General features: G+C 44.8%; 1 protein-coding gene across 1 annotated transcript in view; it reads left to right on the plus strand.

The window, feature by feature from the left end:
• Positions 1 to 6209: 6209 nt before the first annotated feature.
• Positions 6210 to 19061, plus strand: part of PPEF2 (protein phosphatase with EF-hand domain 2) — a 39902-nt gene continuing 27050 nt past the window's right edge. Inside the window, exons 1-3 of the mRNA XM_039541189.1 lie at positions 6210 to 6285; positions 14001 to 14073; positions 18880 to 18909. Of these exons, the coding sequence (XP_039397123.1) occupies positions 14019 to 14073; positions 18880 to 18909 (85 nt within the window). The 5' untranslated portion in view covers positions 6210 to 6285; positions 14001 to 14018. The remainder of the gene's footprint in view (positions 6286 to 14000; positions 14074 to 18879; positions 18910 to 19061) is intronic.

Raw genomic sequence — 19061 nt, forward strand, 5'->3', positions numbered from 1 at the left:
ACCAGCAACACCATCACAGGATCTAGTCAGATCAGCCACACCATCACCGGTTCATTCACCTGCACATCCACCAATGTAATCTGCGCCATCATGTGCTAGCAATGCCCCTCTGCTATGTACATTTACGTAGTGACTGTCCAGTCTGGCCAAAGGATAAATGGACACAAGTCAGATATTAGGAATGGCAATATACAAAAACCGGTAGGAGAACACTTCAGTCTCCCTGGACACACAATAGCAGATTTAAAGGTAGCCATCCTGCAGCAATAAAACTTCAGGACCAGACTCCAAAGAGAAACTTCCGAGCTTCAGTTCATTTGCAAATGTGACACCATCAGCTCAGGATTAAACAAAGACTGTGAATGGCTAGCCAACTACAAGAGCAGTTTCTCCTCCCTTGGTGTTCACACCTCAACTGCTAGAAGAGGGCCTCATCCTCCCTGATTGAACTAACCTCATTATCTCTAGCCTGATTCTTGCCTGCATATTTATACCTGCCTCTGGAAATTTCCACTACATGCATCCGATGAAGTGGGTATTCACCCACGAAAGCTTATGCTCCAATACGTCTGTTAGTCTATAAGGTGCCACAGGACTCTTTTTGTCACTTTTTAGTCTGTGAAAGAAGCTTATTGGAACATCTGAGGGTGAGATTTTACTTGTAAACAGTTTCTTAATATATTAGGCTTAGACTTGTGCGGTTTTGCTTTATTTTGCTTGGTGACTTACTTTGCTTTGTTTGCTATTACTTGGAACCACTTACGTGACGGGTTTGGTCACAGAAACTCCCTCAAGACTGTCACTAGATGTGCTGGGATACCACTGAGAACAAACTCCCCTGCCAGAGAAGACTTCCCTCCACTCCCATCTTGCTGAATTAGACACTCCAGTCAGCTACAGCACAGACCAAGAGGCTGGGCCATGCCTCCCTGCAGTTCACTGAAACTGAGATCCACTCAGCTCAGAGGCTTCTTAGTTAACAGACTTTCCCAGCACCCAGTATTCAGTCTTTCTGGGAGCCAAACCCCAAATAAATCCGTTTTATTCTGTATAAAGCTTATACAGGGTAAACTCATAAATCGCCCACCCTTTATAACACTGATAGAGAGAGATGCACAGCTGTTTGCTCCCCAGGTATTACTTACTCTGGGTTAAAAAATAAGCAAAAGTGATTTTATTAAGTATAAAAAGTATGATTTAAGTGGTTCCAATAACAGATGGAACAAAGTAAGTTACCATGCAAAATGAAACAAAACCCGCAAGTCTAAAACTAATACATTAATAAACTGATTACAGATGAAATCTCACCCCCAGAGATGTTCCAATAAGCTTCTTTCACAGACTGGACTCCTTCCTATTCTGGGTCCAGCAATCACTCACACCCCTGTAGTTACTGTTGTTTGTTCCAGTTTCTTTCAGGCATCTCTTGGGGGTGGAGAGTCCATCTCTTGAGCCAGCTGAAGACAAAATGGAGAGGCTTCCAGGGACTTTAATAGTCTCTCTCTTGTGAGCGGAACCCCCTTTGTTCTTCTGTGCAAAGTCACAGCAGCAAGATGGAGTTTGTAGCCACCTGGGCAAGTCAAATGTCCATGAATGATTCAGCTTTTTGCAGGCCGACGCCATTGTTTACATGTTAGTTTGAACGTTCCCAGAAAAGCTCAGATGTGGACTGGCATCTCCCAAAGTCCAGCGTCAGTTAAGTGTTTCTTGATTGGGCACTTACTGAGAATAGTCCTTTCTCAAGAAGCTGACCAAATGCTTCACTGAGGCTACTTAGAATCAAACACACTGAGATACAAGTACAAAGCCAGTATTCATAACTTCAGATACAAAAATGATACACACATACAGACAGCATAATCATAACCAGCAAACTACAACCTTTCCATGCACACCCCACTTGACCTCTTCTTTACAAGACCTGGTGGAACCATAGAACCCTGGTTGCAACAATGATCTATACGATCACAGTGCATGTCAGTAACGTCACACCCTACCACTTAAATACTACTTTTTATACTTAATAAAATCATTTTTGTTTATTAGTAAACCCAGAGTAAGTGATTAATATCTGGGGGAGCAAACGGCTGTGCATATCTCTCTATCAGTGTTGTAGATGGCGGACAATTTTTGAATTTACCCTGTAAAAGCTTTATACAGATTAAAATGGATGTATTTGGGGTTTGGATCCCATTGGGAACTGGGTATCTGGGTGCTGGAGATAAGTGACCTGCTCAGCAGTTTTTAAAGTCTGCAGCTTTGGGGGCGTGGACCAGACCTGGGTCTGTGTTGCAGCAGGCTAGTGTGTCTGGCTCAACAAGGCAGGATTCTGGAGTCCCAAGCTGGCAGGGAGAGTGGGCTCAGAGGTAATTCCAGCATGTCAGGTGACAGTCCCAAGGGGGTCTCTGTGACTGAACCCATCACAGAAGGTTTTACTAACTTTTTAAAAATTTCATTGGCTTTCTAGCAGATTTTTAAAAGAGAGGGAACTGATTTTTACTCGTGTTTCTGGAATGCAATGTGCACTTTAAATGAATGTACTGATGAGTTTATTAATAATAAAAAGTCTCTATTTTTGCTTGGCCAGTAAGAAAATACTGAAATAAAAATATTCAGCTGACTCTCTGGCTTGTTTAGGGCTATTTCGTTATTCTTCTTTCATCGGACATGTAAGGGGCCTGTGATCCACATCCATAGCGGAAGCCTCATGGTCCTCTCTTTAGCAACAGCCCTGAGTAAAATGAGCTGAGTGCTGGAGCAATCCCTGGGCGGGTTGGGACGGGCAGTGAGAACTCTGCAGGCACTGCTACAGCACCAGGGTTACAGCAGCTGGTGAGATTGCTGCTCCTCCATGGAACTGTGTCTGGTTAGTGAATAGGCCTGTGTTCTTCCCCCATCCCTCCCCTACCTCCTCTGAGTGGAGAAGGGCCATGCAGAGATGTGTTCTGCAGCACACAGGGGCCTGGATCCCCAGTGCAGGCTCCCTGCAATACACCTCCCATGGGACCCTGGAATCAGACTGGTTCTCCTGTGTTCCAGCATTTCCTTGGCCCTTAATTGGACCGCAAGGTGATAGGTGATGGAAGGGTATGTTTTCCCAGTGATATCCCAGTGCAATTTAAATTGCATTCCCTTAGCATTGCTGTAGAGTGGCTGGAAATACACTGTTTGTCCTTGATCTGAATTGCTGATTTTCCCTGAAGATTACCACTCAGTCTGAGAGGTGGTTCTTTATGCTAAGGTAGTGCGCAGAGCAACTTTGGACGGTGTGTAACTTATAATTAATGTGCTTTCCTCCAGGATAGAACAGCCAGGCTTAGCCTATGGGATATAATGGCACTGAGCCTAAGGGGGTTGTGGATGAACAGAGGCTGAATTTCCTTTGCACAGTAGAAATTTTGCAGCTATGTTCCCTTTGATCGTGCTGTGAACGTGCACCTGTCACTCATTCAATTTGTGGTGCTGTAGGAAAAACACAGAGTTGGAAGGATTGATTTTAGGTTAATACCTACCCTTATGGTTTCAGTGTTCAGGATCTCATTCCTAATAGGGCACAATTTTCATTGATGTCAGTGGGAATTTAGCCCGAAGCAGGACTGTAAGATGGGACTATAGGTCTTCAAATCAAAAGTTTCCTAGGTAAGAGCTGCAGTAACACCTCCGATTGCAGTGTAGACCTACTCTCTGCCAGGGTAACCCCCAGGGCCTTGGTGAAATGGGCGGAAATGGCATTCTATATTGAATACTGCACAGTAGGTGTATGCACCGCATGCTAAGATGAGAGCTCCACTGAAATGTACTCAAAATGACTGAAGATGAGACAAATGCATGTTTTTCCGGCCTCCACCTGCCCCTTTCTCTTCCCTTTGGAATCACAGACCATCCACATGGTCCTTTCAGCCATGGCTCATGTGAAAAAGTAACAGTGGGCAAGTATTTAGTGTATCTTGACTGTCTTTCTACATTAAAAAAAAAAAGAGCTGGGGTTTTGCCTTTCTGATTCCCTATGCAGGACACCTTTAATATAGCAGGACTTCAGGGATTGTTGTCTGGGTGTGGAAGCAGAGGCTGGGTATGCAGCCCTTCCGAAGTCTAGGAGGTTGGACTGCTGGATAAAATCAGACAGCATCTCAGTACCTGTAGTGCTCTTCTGCAATCAAATTTAGATACAATTCATTGCGTAGCAAAATAATTTCCAAAGCGATTGCTCCCTTTAAAACATTGATTCACAGCGTCCCTTGCAATATTTTTGAATTGGTCATGTGAGCTTTTCCTAACAGAGCTTTATAGAAACATGCGTCCTTTATCTCATCATGCCGTATCTAGCTAAATGTCGTTACGTACTTACCTACATGCTCTACTTTTTACCTGGATAAAGGCACTGCAAGCTTTGCTTTGACCCAGTTTACTCAGGAGCGTCAGTTATTGAGATAGTGTCATAATTGATGTGATGGGAAGCAGAGGGTTCCAGGAAGAATGTGGGAATAAAGGAGGCCACACCGATTTCTTAATTCCGTATCTACGTCACTTTAATTTGTAGAGCTGGCAGCCTCTCTCTCATTCACATATCTTTGCATAACAGCCACACCCAAAGCTGGGGGACCAGATCTTCAGCTGGTGTAAATAGGCATAGATCTGTGGACTTTTCCTAGAGGTCTGCTGAGTTACATTCGCTAAGGATCTGGCACGGAATCTTTGTGGTTTATAGATATGATCAAATTACTCATTGCGAGTAACATTTGTTGTGAATATAGCTTTTTTTTTTTCCTGTTTGCAAATGGATCCTGGTTTTGCAGACATTTGTCATCCGTAAGTACCCACTGAATAGTTTATGCAAGCAAATGTCAGTGTGGTTTGTTGCAAACAATTTTCACAAACACCCAGCAGCAGTCTGATTACTCATGAACAACTAATACTGAACTCCACTGTTTTAATTCGCCTTTAGGGTAACTGCTGTAAATGGTGTGTGCAAGTACCTTTTATTTTTTTTTTTAATTTAGGTTGATTTTTGTTTTTCTTTTTCCAAGTGTGGCAGAGCCCAACGAGTACCAAAGAGTTGCTGCTGCATATACAGTGTGACTTTTATAATGGTTTCTTCAGGCAGTCTTTTCATTACTTTTCCTAAGCAAAGGATTGCCACAAGGAAAGATGACATCAATTCACTGGGATTCAGTACAGGGGTGCTGGAACAATATATATAGTGGTGGTGCTGAGAGCCATTGAACCAAACTGTAAACCCTGTATATAATGGAAACCACTTCAAGCCAGGGCGTGTGGCAGCATCCTTAGTTCCAGCACCACAATAAGGATTTTTGCATCTATGTGGAGGATGAACCCTTCAGAATACAAGGATGGTGGAGGAGGCTCCTTTCTAGTTCTCCGAATCCAGATTTTAGCTAGGAATGCAAAACTGCATCCACTGGGATTCACATTTGGTTAAAAACGCTATTATATTCCCAGCAAGCATAGTGGTCCCCGACAAGATGAGTCAACTATGGATTTTCTAGCTATTAACAGCCCTGTGCTGGCAAGGGTATCTGCTGATGGCGTCTGTGTTACTTTGAAGCTTTTTGTCTGATTAATCCTAAAAGGAACCAAAGGAGGAACAGACAAAGCCATTCTGCAGTTCCAGGAACCGAGAGCTTTCTCTTTTGGGTTTTAATTTGCCTATGTCCTCTGCACTTTATTTCTGCACTACAAAATCCTGACCTGAGCAAGGGACCTTTCCTCCCAAAGTAGGGATTGAGTGGGAACTTTTCCCCCAGAGAAACTTTTCATGTAACAAAAGGCAGCAGGACGGTGTATAAGAGCTGGTTGCTCAGTTAAGACACGAGAGGCCGGCGTGCTACATTTCCCATCCATAATCCCTGCCAGTAATCCTAATCCGTTTCAGATCTCTTGCCTTTTGTAAGTGTCACATGGGGAGGCTTTGAAAGCTTCTCAAAACAAGTGTGCAGTAAATAAATCATAAGGTCTGTGCTCTCTTTGCGGACCAGCACATGTGCTTCATGCTGGACGTGCAAAAGGAAATGGGAATTTTCACAGAGTGGCTAAGGGGAAGATATGCTTGGAGTAGCTCGTTCATCATTTTAAGGCCTCAGATGGGACTGTACGACTAAATCATCTCGGAGACTTTTGATCATGTTGAGCGTCAAAGGCTGATTATATACATATATGTGTGCAAACACGCACAAACAACAAACCACGTTAAAAAAACAAAAAACCAGAGAGCTTTGAAGTGTTTATCCAAATAAATTCTTCTTTAAACTAGAGATTGAGGACAAGGTAAATTTTCTATTTCTTCTTTCTTTGTAGCAGTGTCTTGTGTGGTAGAGTTATTAAATAACTCCTGTGGGGGGAAGTGGACCTTGATAAAGTTCTTTCGCTATCAGCTGTGTGAGACACAGTGTTTTCTAAGTGCATTTCTCTTTGCCAACATCCCAGCTGCTACTCACGTGCAAGATGACTGTGTTTATAAAACATAACAACCCTTATCAGCCTATGTCTGGATCCAACTCTACTGCAAACAGTGGAACGCGTGTGTTTGCTATCAGGAGGTAAAGACAAGCTGTTGGGTCTTTAGTGTCAGTTACCTTGAATTTTTTCTTGTTTGACTTTTATTTTAATCTTTTTTTTTATTTTTTTTTCTTGCAAAATCTTAATTTGTAGTTACTGGTGGTTTGTAGATGACATGGTAATATCTTCCTTTTTACAGCAGGCTTGGCCACGTTCCATAGATGGTCCCACTACTTAGTAATACAGTAGAATCCCGATTATTCCAACTCCCCCTTATCCTATCCATCCTATCCAGGGGTGCTGGAGCAATTTGTATAGTGGGGATGCTGAGAGCCAATGAACCAAACTGTAAACCCTGTATATAACCACTTCAAGCCACCGCATGTGGCAGCACCCCTAGTTCCAGCATCTGTGATCCTATCTAATGAGGTGCCAGTGTATGTCTATTCTGTTGACTCCCTGTCTGTTGAATTCTGATTATCTGAGCTCTCGATTATCCACGCATATCTGGAGTTGCCGAAGCAATTTGGATTCTGTTGTATAAGCCCCACATAACATAGGTCCTAGGTAGAATCTTTCTCAGCTGTGTTTCTACTTTATAACAATGCATTTTCCTGTACCTAAACAACATAGTGTTTTCGCGTGATGTCTTAGATTTCTATAGCTACGGTGGCAAATTCTGTGCTGATTTCCATCCTGGACAATCTCAGGAAAGTTCATGTAGCTGCTCAGTGCAAAACTAAGTCCCATAAAGATTATCAAGAATATTAATTCTTGGGTTGCCCAGGAAACTTTTAGCTCTGACTTGCAAGTTATTTCTTTTTTCTAAGACATGCTCTGACCAGGGGCAGCTCCAGGCCCCAGCACGCTAAGCGTGTGCTTGGGGCGGCAAGCCGTGGGGGGCGCTCTGCCGGCGCTGCGAGGGCGGCAGGCAGGGTGCCTTCGGCGGCTTGCCTGCGGAGGGTCCGCCGAAGCCACGGGACCAGCGGACCCTCCGCAGGCAAACCGCCAGAGGCAGCCTGCCTGCCGTGCTTGGGGTGGCAAAAAGCCTAGAGCTGCCCCTGGCTCTGACTTGCACCTTATTTTTTCTTCATCATTTGCCTTTTTAATATATGTATTCTGGGTGTTTAGAAAACTCAGTGATGAGAATCGTCACACCAAAACAAAGATCTGTTGTAGTCTCAGTTTGATTCCTGACCCAACAGCGGAGTATATATGCTGTATTGGTAGGAGGTGTGGACTCTTGCAAGTCTTGTCTATATTTAAGTGCAATGATTACAACACTGCTGAGCAGGGAAATGGCGCTGTGCATATGTTTTTGTTTTTTTACGAAGACATAACTTGTGCTGCTTTGCTGACTGGCTCAACCTGACTGTCAATGCAGTTGTCATTCTTTGGTGCTTTTGTTCTTTCTTTGTCTTTTGTTTTTTTTATCTGTTGGGCTCTGGTTTGAAGAGTAGGTGAGTGTTCTTGGTCATTGTGCAGCTTTTTATCACTGTTGCTTTGCTTTTTAATATCTGCTTATTAGGACGGTCTCCGTGCATTTAGACTGTAAACTCATTGGGGCAGGGACTGTCTCATCTGCGTGTGTACAACACAATGAGGTCCTTGCCCAGGACTAGGGGGCCTAGGACTTTGGTAATACAAATAATAATGACACAACATCACAACTAGGCGGAGAACCAAGATCCCATGCTGCGATGTTTTTGACTGTGCTATAGTTTTCCAGAAGTGAAGTCTTGTCCTTGGGGGCACAAAGCAGCGGAGGAAACCCAGGAGGGGCGATCTGGCCCTGGCAGTAAGACTGACTCGATGTCTAGGATTAGATGGGAGGATGTTTTCCAGGGCGGCGTTCTGGGATTAAAGCAGAGCTCTCAACTGGAGGACGTTCTGTGGTGCATCCCGGGTTGGGGCTGGTGCTTCCCCGCAGGGAGCATTTGTTGTGATTCTTTCCTATGGCACCCAGCAGTGCCTCCCACCTCTGCACACATCCCTGAATCCCCTGGCAGTGCCCCCTCCCCTCAATCACAGGTCCATGGCCCCTGCCTGCAGAGAGAGTGGGAGGGTCAGGGGGAGGAGGCATGTGAAAGGGATTGGGGGGCGGAGGGGAAGTCCCTGTTTGACCCACCCCTTCCCCCACTCACCTGGTTCATTGGGGGAGTCCCCTCCCACCCAGAGCTCTGTTGACTGACAACACTGTGGACCAGTCACGGCTCTCCTGTGAGGGTGAGGCTCTGCTCAGAGCACCCCACTTCACTTACAACCGTGCAGCTCAGCCAGGGCTCCCCAGGATAGCAGGAGGGTACCACTGTGTCTCCCCTTCCCCCACCCCATGGTGCCCCTGCAGTCAGCACAGGGCAGGGAGAGTCAGAAAATTGTACAGTTTAGACTGGAGTGTCCCGGGGTCCCTGTTTGGTGGCTGCTGCCCCTGCCGCTGGAGTCTAGGGCTGGCTCCTCTCCGCAGTTTTTCCCCAAGGCCCCATGGTGGTGGGGATTTAATGCTGGGTTTACAGCTGCTGTTTGCACAGCTCTCACTTCAGTGGTTTCTCACCGTTCATGGCACCAGAACGGAACTGAATTTTCCTATGTAGGTGAGAATAAGCTGCACGCGTGCCCTTTTATTGCAACGCCTTGTAGGCATTGTTACTTTGGCCTGGTCTGCACTACGAGTTTATCTTGAATTTAGCAGCGTTAAATCGAATTAACCCTGCACCCGTCCACACAACGAAGCCCTTTACTTCGATATAAAGGGCTCTTAAAATCGATTTCTGTACTCCTCCCTGACGAGGGGAGTTGCGCTGAAATCGACATTGCCATTTCGAATTAGGGTTAATGTGGCCGCAATTCGACGGTATTGGCCTCTGGGAGCTATCCCACAGTGCACCATTGTGACCGCTCTGGACAGCAATCTGAACTCAGATGCAGTGGCCAGGTAAACAGGAAAAGCCCTGCGAACTTTTGAATTTTATTTCCTGTTTGCCCAGCGTGGAGCGCTGATCAGCACAGGTGACCATGCAGTCCCAGAATCAAAAAAGAGCTCCAGCATGGACCGTACAGGAGATACTGAATCTGATCTCTGTATGGGGAGATGAATCTGTTCTATCAGAACTCCGTTCCAATAGATGAAATGCCAAAACATTTGAAAAAATCTCCAAGGCCATGATGGACAGAGGCCACAACAGGGGCTCAACACAGTGCTGCGTGAAACTTAAGGAGCTGAGACAAGCGTACCAGAAAGCCAAAGAATCAAATGGATGCTCACGGAGGGAGGGGTGACTGACGACTGTAGCTATCCCACAGTTCCCGCACTCTCCGAAAACCATTTGAATTCTGGGCTGAGCTCCCAAAGCCTGAAGGGTCAAAAACATTGTTGCGGGTGGTTCAGGTTATATGTCATCAGCCCCTTCCACACGCCGCCCACCCCCCCACTCCCTGTGAAAGCAAAGGGAAAAAAATAGTTTCTCGCCTTTTTTCAATGTCACCATATGTTTACTGGATGCTGCTGGCAGACACGGTGCTGCAGTGCTACACAGCAGCATCCCCTTGCCTTGCCTTGCCTTGCGGACAGCAGACGGTATAGTATGACTGATATCTGTCATTGTCGTCCCGTGAGTGCTCCTGGCTGGCCTCGGTGAGGTCAGCCGGGGGCACCTGGGCAAAAATGGGAATGACTCTAGGTCATTCTCTTCTTTAAGTTTTGTCTAATGGAGATTCAGTCCTGCCTGGAATATCATGCCAGCTGGAGGCTTCTGCCTCAGGCTACTCTCCCAGTCAGCAGCACCGTGTGGTCGCGCCTACCCCAGCCTACTCCTTGCTACCAGGGCTCACAATCAGATACTTAGACCTCTACATTTTGCTGCAAATAAAAAAATTAAGCTGCTGTTTAGAACTGTCCCCCAACATACATATCCTGGGACATTTTGTATTTTACCAGTGTCAACCAAAGGCCCACACACAAATGGAGATTCAGTCCTGCCTGTGCTTCTATCCTAGTGCTTATCACAGATTCCCATTTTCAGCTATAGGCTGAGCAAGTGCAGAATGGTGGTTCACTCTACTTCACTGTAAGCCAACCGCCCTCCCCTCCCCGCTTTGATCTCTGCTTGCAATAAAGTCAGTGTTGTTTCTTATTCCTGCATTCTTTATTACTTCATCACACAAATGGGGGGATAACTGCCACGGTAGCCCAGGAGGGGTGGGGGAGGAGGGAAGCAACAGGTGGGGTTGTTCCAGGGGTACCCCTAGAATGGCATGCAGCTCATCATTTCTGCGGGATGTCTGGGGCTCTGACCCAGAGCGGCCGTTTGCCTCTCTGGTTCTTTAGGTTTGCCTGATATTCTAGGCAGGACTGACTCTCCATTAGACAAAATTTAAAGAAGAGAATGACCTGGGGAGTCATTCCCATTTTTGTCCAGGTGCCCCTGACCGACCTCACTGAGGCCGGCCAAGAGCACCCATGACAGCAGCAGACGATACAGTATGACTGGTAACCATCTTTGCTAACTTGCAAAAGACAAGGGGATGCTGCTGTGTAGTGCTGCAGTACTGCGTCTGTCAGCAGCATCCAGTAGACATACAGTGACAGTGAAAAAAGGCTGAATGGGCTCCATGGTTCCCGTGCTATGGCGTCTGCCCGGGCATTCCAGGGAAAAGGACGCAAAATGATTGTCTGCCGTTGCTTTAACGGAGGGAGGATTGACTGACAACGCTTACCCATAACCACTCGTGACAAACTTTTGGCCCCATCAGGCATTGGGATTTCAACCCAGAATTCCAATGGGCGGGGGAGACTGCAGGAACTGTGGGATAGCTACCCACAGTGCAACGCTCCGGAAGTCGATGCTAGCCTCGGTACATGGACGCACACCGCCGAATTAATGTGCTTAGTGTGGCTGCGTGCACTCGACTTTATACAATCTGTTTCCAAAAATCGATTTCTGTAAAATCGGACTAATCCTGTAGTGTAGACATACCCTTAGTGTTTGTGAATGCATGTGGCCAGTTTCGGGAGGCAGGTGGAGAGGGCATGGAGATGGAAAGGTGATGGGCCCCCTTCCTCTAGAGCAGTGGTTCCCAAACTTGTTCTGCTGCTTGTGCAAGGAAAGCCCCTGGTGGGCTGGGCCGGTTTGTGTACCTGCCGTGTCCGCAGGTTCAGCCGATCGCGGCGCCCAGTGGCCGCAGTTCACTGCTCCAGGCCAATGGGAGATGCTGGAAGTGGTGGCCAGTAAGTCCCTCAGCCCGCGCTGCTTCCAGCAGCTCCCATTGGCCTGGAGCGGCGAACTGCGGCCACTGGGTGCCATGATCAGCCGAACCTGCGGACGTGGCAGGTACACAAACCGGCCCGGCCCATTGGGGGCTTTCCCTGCACAAGCAGTGGAACAAGTTTGGGAACCACTGCTCTAGAGCTAGAAGGAAAAGCGCCCCACTCCCCACACAATCAGATTATTTCGGTGCCCTTCAAAACTAGTTGAGTTCTGGTCTGCCACTCCCACTATGAATCTCTCCCCTCTTTACCCCTCAGTCAGGTCCTTCCCTGCCACCCCCTGCATCTCCTTCCTGGCCATCTTTCTGTCACCCAAGAACCCTGTTGAAAGTAAACCCCATAGTTTTCACATTGCACTGTCTGTGACCAATGCTTCACCATCAGTTGACTGAGATGTTGTCAGAAATATTGCTGACAGACATGGGCCATGTTCCTTTCATGGCAGCTTCCTAAAATGTAGGCTCCTGTCCCACACGCTTTTGTACTAAACTTGCCGCCTTCTATCGCAAACCAAAGCAGAGCATCTTTCATCCCCTCCTGTCTCAGAAGGAATGGACAGGAATACCTTAGCTGTGTTAGCCTTCAGGACTCCTCTGCTCATTCTAGTTTCTTCTGTACCTGGAAGGAATATGAGCTCATAGGCTGTGTCCGTGGTCTCCAAAACAAATGACAGATTGAATGATGAAAAAGGAATCCCACTGGCTTGGTTTTTTGATTGTTCCCCAGAGTAAGAGATTTCAAAATTTGGCTGATTCCTAAAATGTGTGCTGGCTGGGTGCTGTCTTGGCACTCTTGACAATGGTGAGAATTAAAGAGAGTGGCTGGGATCCAAGCAATTCATTGATGGTGTAATACCCCCCGGAGTAAAACCAGAAGGTGAAGAAAAGCGGTATTTATTTAACAAAGCTGATTATTTTCTTATGACAGCTAGTTGTTTATTTTAGACCTGCCACTACTCCAGCTGTGATATAGCAAATAGATTTAAATGCCATCCCTGTCCTTTAATTCCTCATAATTAGGGATATATCTTAGGGAGAGACACCCAATGGAATGAATGATGCAGTGCAGTCCTAGAGTTATTTATTTTAATATGTCAGATGTTTCTGACCTGGGACAGGCCCTGATGAAGGGAGGGGAGTGTAAGACACATACAAAGGCTTTGCTTGCCGACATGGTGTGCTTGGGGCTCGCTTCGCATCATTCTCAGGCTATGACATCTCCAAACTCCCAAAGAAAAGTCCCATGTATAATTTCATACAGTTGTCATCCCATATTTAGAAATGACTAAACTTGTTCAGTGCAAGGAGAATGCATTCCTTTAATTGTCCTGTTCTGACGAACTTTATTGTAATTAATCTTTTGGTGGACTACCTGATCTCTCCACTCCACTCCACTCCACTCCACCCCATGCATACACAGGAAATGCCTGCCTCCAGCCACCTTTTCAACCCATCTTTCCTGCTTCCAGGCTCATCTCGGACATCCTGTCCTTTATCTGCACCTCTGCAACCTCTGATTAGTGTGACCCTGCCATTCGGGTTGAATTTCTGAATGGACACTTGTAATATGCATTGTTTCCAGGTGAAAATGATCTAATTGCATGGTGTGTTTGTGATCCTGACTGGCCTGAGACAAAGCTATTTGGTCTGAATTGTAGGCAAATCATAAAATACGGTCTAGGGTGTGTAAATATTTGTCTAACAACCTTTCACTTTTTATAAATCAAACCAAGGTTCAGACCAATTAGTTTTGTGGGTTACCTACTCTTCAAACATGGGAGTCTAAAGTTAGCCATCTACATCAATATGTTGATACCTAAATACTATACCTGTTTTAGGCACATAATACAGACTTGGTATGTAGGTACCTAACATTCTAAAACATCTCTGTTTAATTGAAAAACAAAATACCTGCAAAATTTCCTTCCCTATATCTGACCTGAAACTTAGAACAATCAAACTGGAGACCATGCCGAAAGAATACATCCCAGGTTGTGTGCAGATGCACAGTATGTTGGGAAAATTAGATGTCAGGGTTATACTTGAATCAAGAAAGACCACCTGTAAAGCTGTGGCTTCTGAACCTTACTGAGTATTAATATATTCAGGATTGTCTCTCAGCAGCTTGGGACACAGGGCACCCATCCTGATTCTGATTGAATGCTCTTTCCAGTGCTGCTTACTTGATTTTGATGATACTGTATTTATTTGCAACCCCATAGAAACATCGTTTGGAGATCATGGGATGTGGTAGTTCCACAAATGCCTACTACTTCCTGCGGAAATCGGAAAAAGGTGAGAGCGTCTCATAAAATATTTCAGTCTTTCCTGGTGGATTATAAAGGTCCTGCTAGGAAGTCACAAATATTCAGCACAGAGATGCTGTATTACCTGATGACATTGTGTGGCCCAGTTGTATAGTTGAGTGTCCCATAAAAAAGGACATTCAGTTCCCAAAGAAGATAATGGTAAATAGCTTTTAGCTGAGGCTGAGATTAAAGGCAGAGGCAAAGCTGTAAAGCAAAGCAAATCTGTTGCTGTTGTTGCCCATGTTAATTTGTCATTTACTGGTAAACGTGCATGTATTGTGCTCCCACGCTCTGATAGCGAGAGCTGTGCTGGCATGAACACGACTTTCTACAGACTTTGAAACTGAAACCAAAACACGGGCTGTTTTGTGCTGTGGGTTTGCCAAACCAAACTGGGATGATGGAGAATTAAGCGCTTTGGCTCTTTTAGAGGTTAGAGTTTGTGGTTAAGCAGGTTGACAGTGTCTATTTTAAATTGTGTTAATGCAATGATCTTCTTGTCTCGTCACTTGTGATTGGGCTTGACAGAGTTCGATTTTTAGTTTTTCTAATTAAAATGGATCACGGCAATGTTTATTTTTGAGCTTTTTTTATTTTTCTCTATTTCAGTTTTCACAGATATAGTTTCATGATGCCAGCTATATAATGGCAATAATGTGTATTCGTAGCTTTAATATAGTATAAACTGATTTTTTTGTTTTTTTATTTCATTTATTTCCAAAATAATCAGTTTCTCAACAGAATGCATCAGTTATCTAAGGCTACATAACAGTATTGGAATCATTTTGAAAAAAATCAGTGTTTTGATTTTTACTTTTTAAAGATTTTTTTTAACGGACACCATTCAGCGAAACCACACACACATTATTGCAATGTTCTGGTGGCACCGAATCTGCATTTATCACCCAAAAAAGTTTCTGTCAAAAAACCTTGCCCAGCTGTAAATACAATAAGGCATCTAGATATTGATAACCATGGTATCTTAAGTTCAGAGAAGTCCGTATATACTGTTATCCATGTTCTGTATGTTCCTATGTGTTCCTCCACATTCCCAAGTAATCTCGGGAAATGCAGCCAGTATCTTACATAAGTATTTTCTATGCAGTGTTGTTGTATCCATGTCAGTCCCAGGGTATGAGAGAGACAAGGTGGTTGAGGTAATGTCTTTCATTGGAGCAACTTCTGTTGGTGAGAGCGCCATGCTTTAAAGCTTACGCAGATCCTTCAGAGCCGTGTAAGCTTGAAAGCTTGGCTCTCTCACCAATAAAAGATATTGCCTCACCCACCTTGTCTCTCTAATAAGTATTTTGTAAACATTAGGGTTAAAGAGCTTCCTGTCACACAGGTGCTCCTGGTCGAACAAACACAATAGATACCTTTGTATGTTCCATGTGCAGAGATACCCCTACCAGAGCATCTTTACATCTTAAACCTTTAACCAAGGCCCTGTCCACTATGCAGCCACGGTATTTGTTGCTGAGTCTATCGCATACCCTAGAGTCATGCTTCAGAATCTTTAATTGTTTCCAGCCCTTATGGTTGTGACAACCACTTTGAAAGGATAGCTGAGTGTACACCTGTTCAGTACTGTCTTCCTGAGTCCATAGACAACCTGAAATACTACCTCTGAGTGGCAACAACGGCTTCATTCATTTCAAATGCCCGTTAACTCTGAAACCTACAGATGACACTTTAAATAGAAACATTACTAATTCCATTGCTGATCATTTTACCAGAAACATCCAGTTAATGTTTATTCCACAATCCCAAACTGCATCCCCAGCTGCCAAAAGACTGATGTGCCCTGTACCCGGCTGTCAAAATAATTAGCTTCCTCCTGCCGCCTTCCCATGCAGCTGTGCTTGTCTGTTAAAAACGAGATCTGTTGCATACTGAAAACTAGAACATAAAATGGAATTTAATTTAAAATAAATAAAACCGAGGAGACTGGTCTGAGTGTAATATTCATTTTCAGAGTTCATTCATTTAAAACCTGTCTGTTATTTAATGAGACTGTAACAGAATTTGTCTGCTACATCAGAGTACTACAGAACCAAAGGTGTTGCTGTGGGGTTCAGGCCCAGCTTGCTGCAGCATATACAGGGGCTTGTCTCTAACAAACTGAACATAATCTTCAGCTTTTCGTCAGACGAGGAATCTGAGTTTTAAGCTATGCAAGTGCAACTAAATATTGGATTTGTTATTTGGTCCAAATTGTCCCCTGTGTCCACAAAATCCATGTGGATTCCCTGCCTCTGCAGCTGCATTACTGGTTTTTCCTGGACCTTTCAGAAGCACTGCTGCAGAGCTGCGGATTAGAGGCAGAGCCAGATGGACACGTATCATCTTCCACCAGCCCCATGGCCATTCTGCGGGCAGTAACCCTGCATTCTGTGGAATCACCTGGGAATGTTTCTGGTGGAAGACATGGGCTGCAGAAACCCTGGCAGCGTGAAACCTTGACCCATTAGACCCATGCTGCAGTGGAACCAGGAAGGGGACAGCTGGACAGGGAGCCCAAGAAAGAGTGCAGAGGGCCAGGACTGCGCACACACCTCAGAGGATCCACTGGGACCAAGCCCCTGTCCATTTCCCAGTGAGGTGATCTCCGATCTCTCTGATGGAACAGTGGAGAGGAAGCTCCACAAGAGAAACTTCAAAAATGTCATTTCAACGTACTAGATCATTTTCCATTTCTAACCTCTGAGTCTCTAAGATGGGGAAAGCACTGCTATGAAACCAAAACCCCACAGCCTCCTCTGGTAGCTCTAGGGTGAAATTCCCACTTCTGATGCTGTTATAATGAACAAGACCAGATCCTCAGCTGGGGTAAACTGGTGTAGGTTGAGGCCATGGAGATTCGCTGAGATACACCAGCTGTGGATCTGGCTATCTAGAGTTCTTCACCATTTCCAGTTCCCATTTGAATACTTAATTTTCTTTATTTAAAGGCCATTCCGTTCACTTAATGTGGACAGGATTGGTTAAACTAATTTTCAGTGAGGAATCCAAGTGTGTCGTTTGAGTCTCCCTTTCCCTTCTTTTCAGGCTTGAGATCATTGCATTAGCTGATCCAAAGCGCCCTGAAGTTAATGAAAGTCTTTCCTGGTGGACTTTGGATCAGGATCTAAGAGCAGAGATCTGCCTTTTTGAAGCTGGTTCTTTTTTCACCATTTGGGGCTTTCTCCATTTTTAATTCGTCTGAGAGTTTCCCGCTGCAGCCAGAGTCCCTGCATATGTCTGAGTAAAATGTAACCCCATTTGTTTTATTAATGCTACAACAGGCCACTAGGGAGCTGCCTCCTCTCTCACGTCCTACCTGCTGGTTGGTTGACTTGGCCTCAAACTGATCCTATGTCTCATCTGCTTTTTGTACGTTGCCTGACGCTCCAATGTGATGTTTTGCTGAGCAGTGTGTAAACCCTGCGGCACATCCACCAAAGGACAGAATGGTTTTGTCCATATGTCCACATTGGGAAGCAAGGGCGTTGTTAATTCCTTGAACGTGTTCTCCTGAGCACCCCAACTTTCCTGAATGTTTGAAATTATGGATTGTGAGAGATGCCCATTAAGTACCCACTGAAGGGGGTATAACCTTTTGTAGCTCTGACTGAAGTCAGAACTAAACTCCAGTCTCCGCCCAGCATTCCTGTGTGCCAGGTACTTATTGCAGGGTGTCAATAGAAAACGTACTCTTCAGGGTGTGGGTGCGGGAGGAAATGGAGCAAACCAAGCCACTTGAAACACTAGGAACCAGGCAGAAACTAAGACACGGTTGAGGTGCTTTCACGTTTTCCTTAAAGTGAATGACATTGTGGTCAGCCTGGAGAGGGTGAAATCTTCCATCTTGCTATACACGGCAGGGCCAGAGAGGCACTGGAGATCAATGAGGCATACGAGCAGGAACATGAAGGGGACTCCAGACTGCTAGAGTTATCTAGGGTTGCCAATTTTGGTTGGACGTGTTCCTGGAGGTTTCATCACATGACATAATCTTTAATTAAAGATTAATCTTCAATTCCTGGAGACCCCAGGACAATCCTCAGCAAAAATTTCACTTGTGCCAGGGCCTATTTTCTTTTTGTATGGTAACTGTATTATTTGGGAAATATGGTAGTACGTGACCGTCGGTGAAGACTGCATTGCAATGCATGTGCACAGAGGGGCAGTGGTGAAGATGTGTATGGTCTTAATGTTATTTCTTGACTTTTGGGTGTTTAGGCATGTAACCTTAATGTTATCTCGGAGCAGGATAGATTCTGCGCTGCTTATGCGTCAGTTTAAAATTTGCCAAAATAATGCACCTTACTTTGTATTTTTGTTGATCGATCTTAAAGTTGCTAAGAATCATAAATCTTCACTTAGGGTAGGGAACCACGCTGTTGATTGATCTACTTCTGATACTGAGTAGAGGTTTGAAAGTAGGGTTTCCTTAATTACACAGGCATTAAAGTAAAATCAGTTTAGTTGTATTTCTAATGTGCTTATCACTGTGGTATTGAGGCAGGTTGACATTCTTCCATGGAAGTTTAATTAAGGTGAGTGACCAGATTTAGTTATTAATGATTTCAGACAAGGTGAAAAAGGCAATATTTTATTCACCATTGATTTGGGTTTTATTGAATTGTATTTGCCACAATGAATGGGCATATTTTAGTTTCTGATTACCTCTGTTTGGGTTATATCCTCTAGTGAATAGTTAAGTGTTGGTGTGTATCTGCTGTTCAGTTTATTGCTCAGATCCTCATAAAATGTGGGAAAATCTGTTTCTTTTCTTTCTTTTTTAATTCAGTGCAAACACTGCCAGATGCAGCTCACCCAGGTAAGTTGGTTGATTAGAACACATGGCTTTTTCAGTTGTGCAATTGTAACGATATATAAAGCAGCACAACAAAACAGTCGCTTACCTTTTGATACATTAGCAGCACTAAATGACTCACCTGTGATGTTAGATGCTCAGTGTATGGTCACTAT

This window comes from Mauremys reevesii, linkage group 5 (assembly GCF_016161935.1).
Source record: "Mauremys reevesii isolate NIE-2019 linkage group 5, ASM1616193v1, whole genome shotgun sequence".
In the NCBI taxonomy this organism is placed as follows: domain Eukaryota; kingdom Metazoa; phylum Chordata; order Testudines; family Geoemydidae; genus Mauremys; species Mauremys reevesii.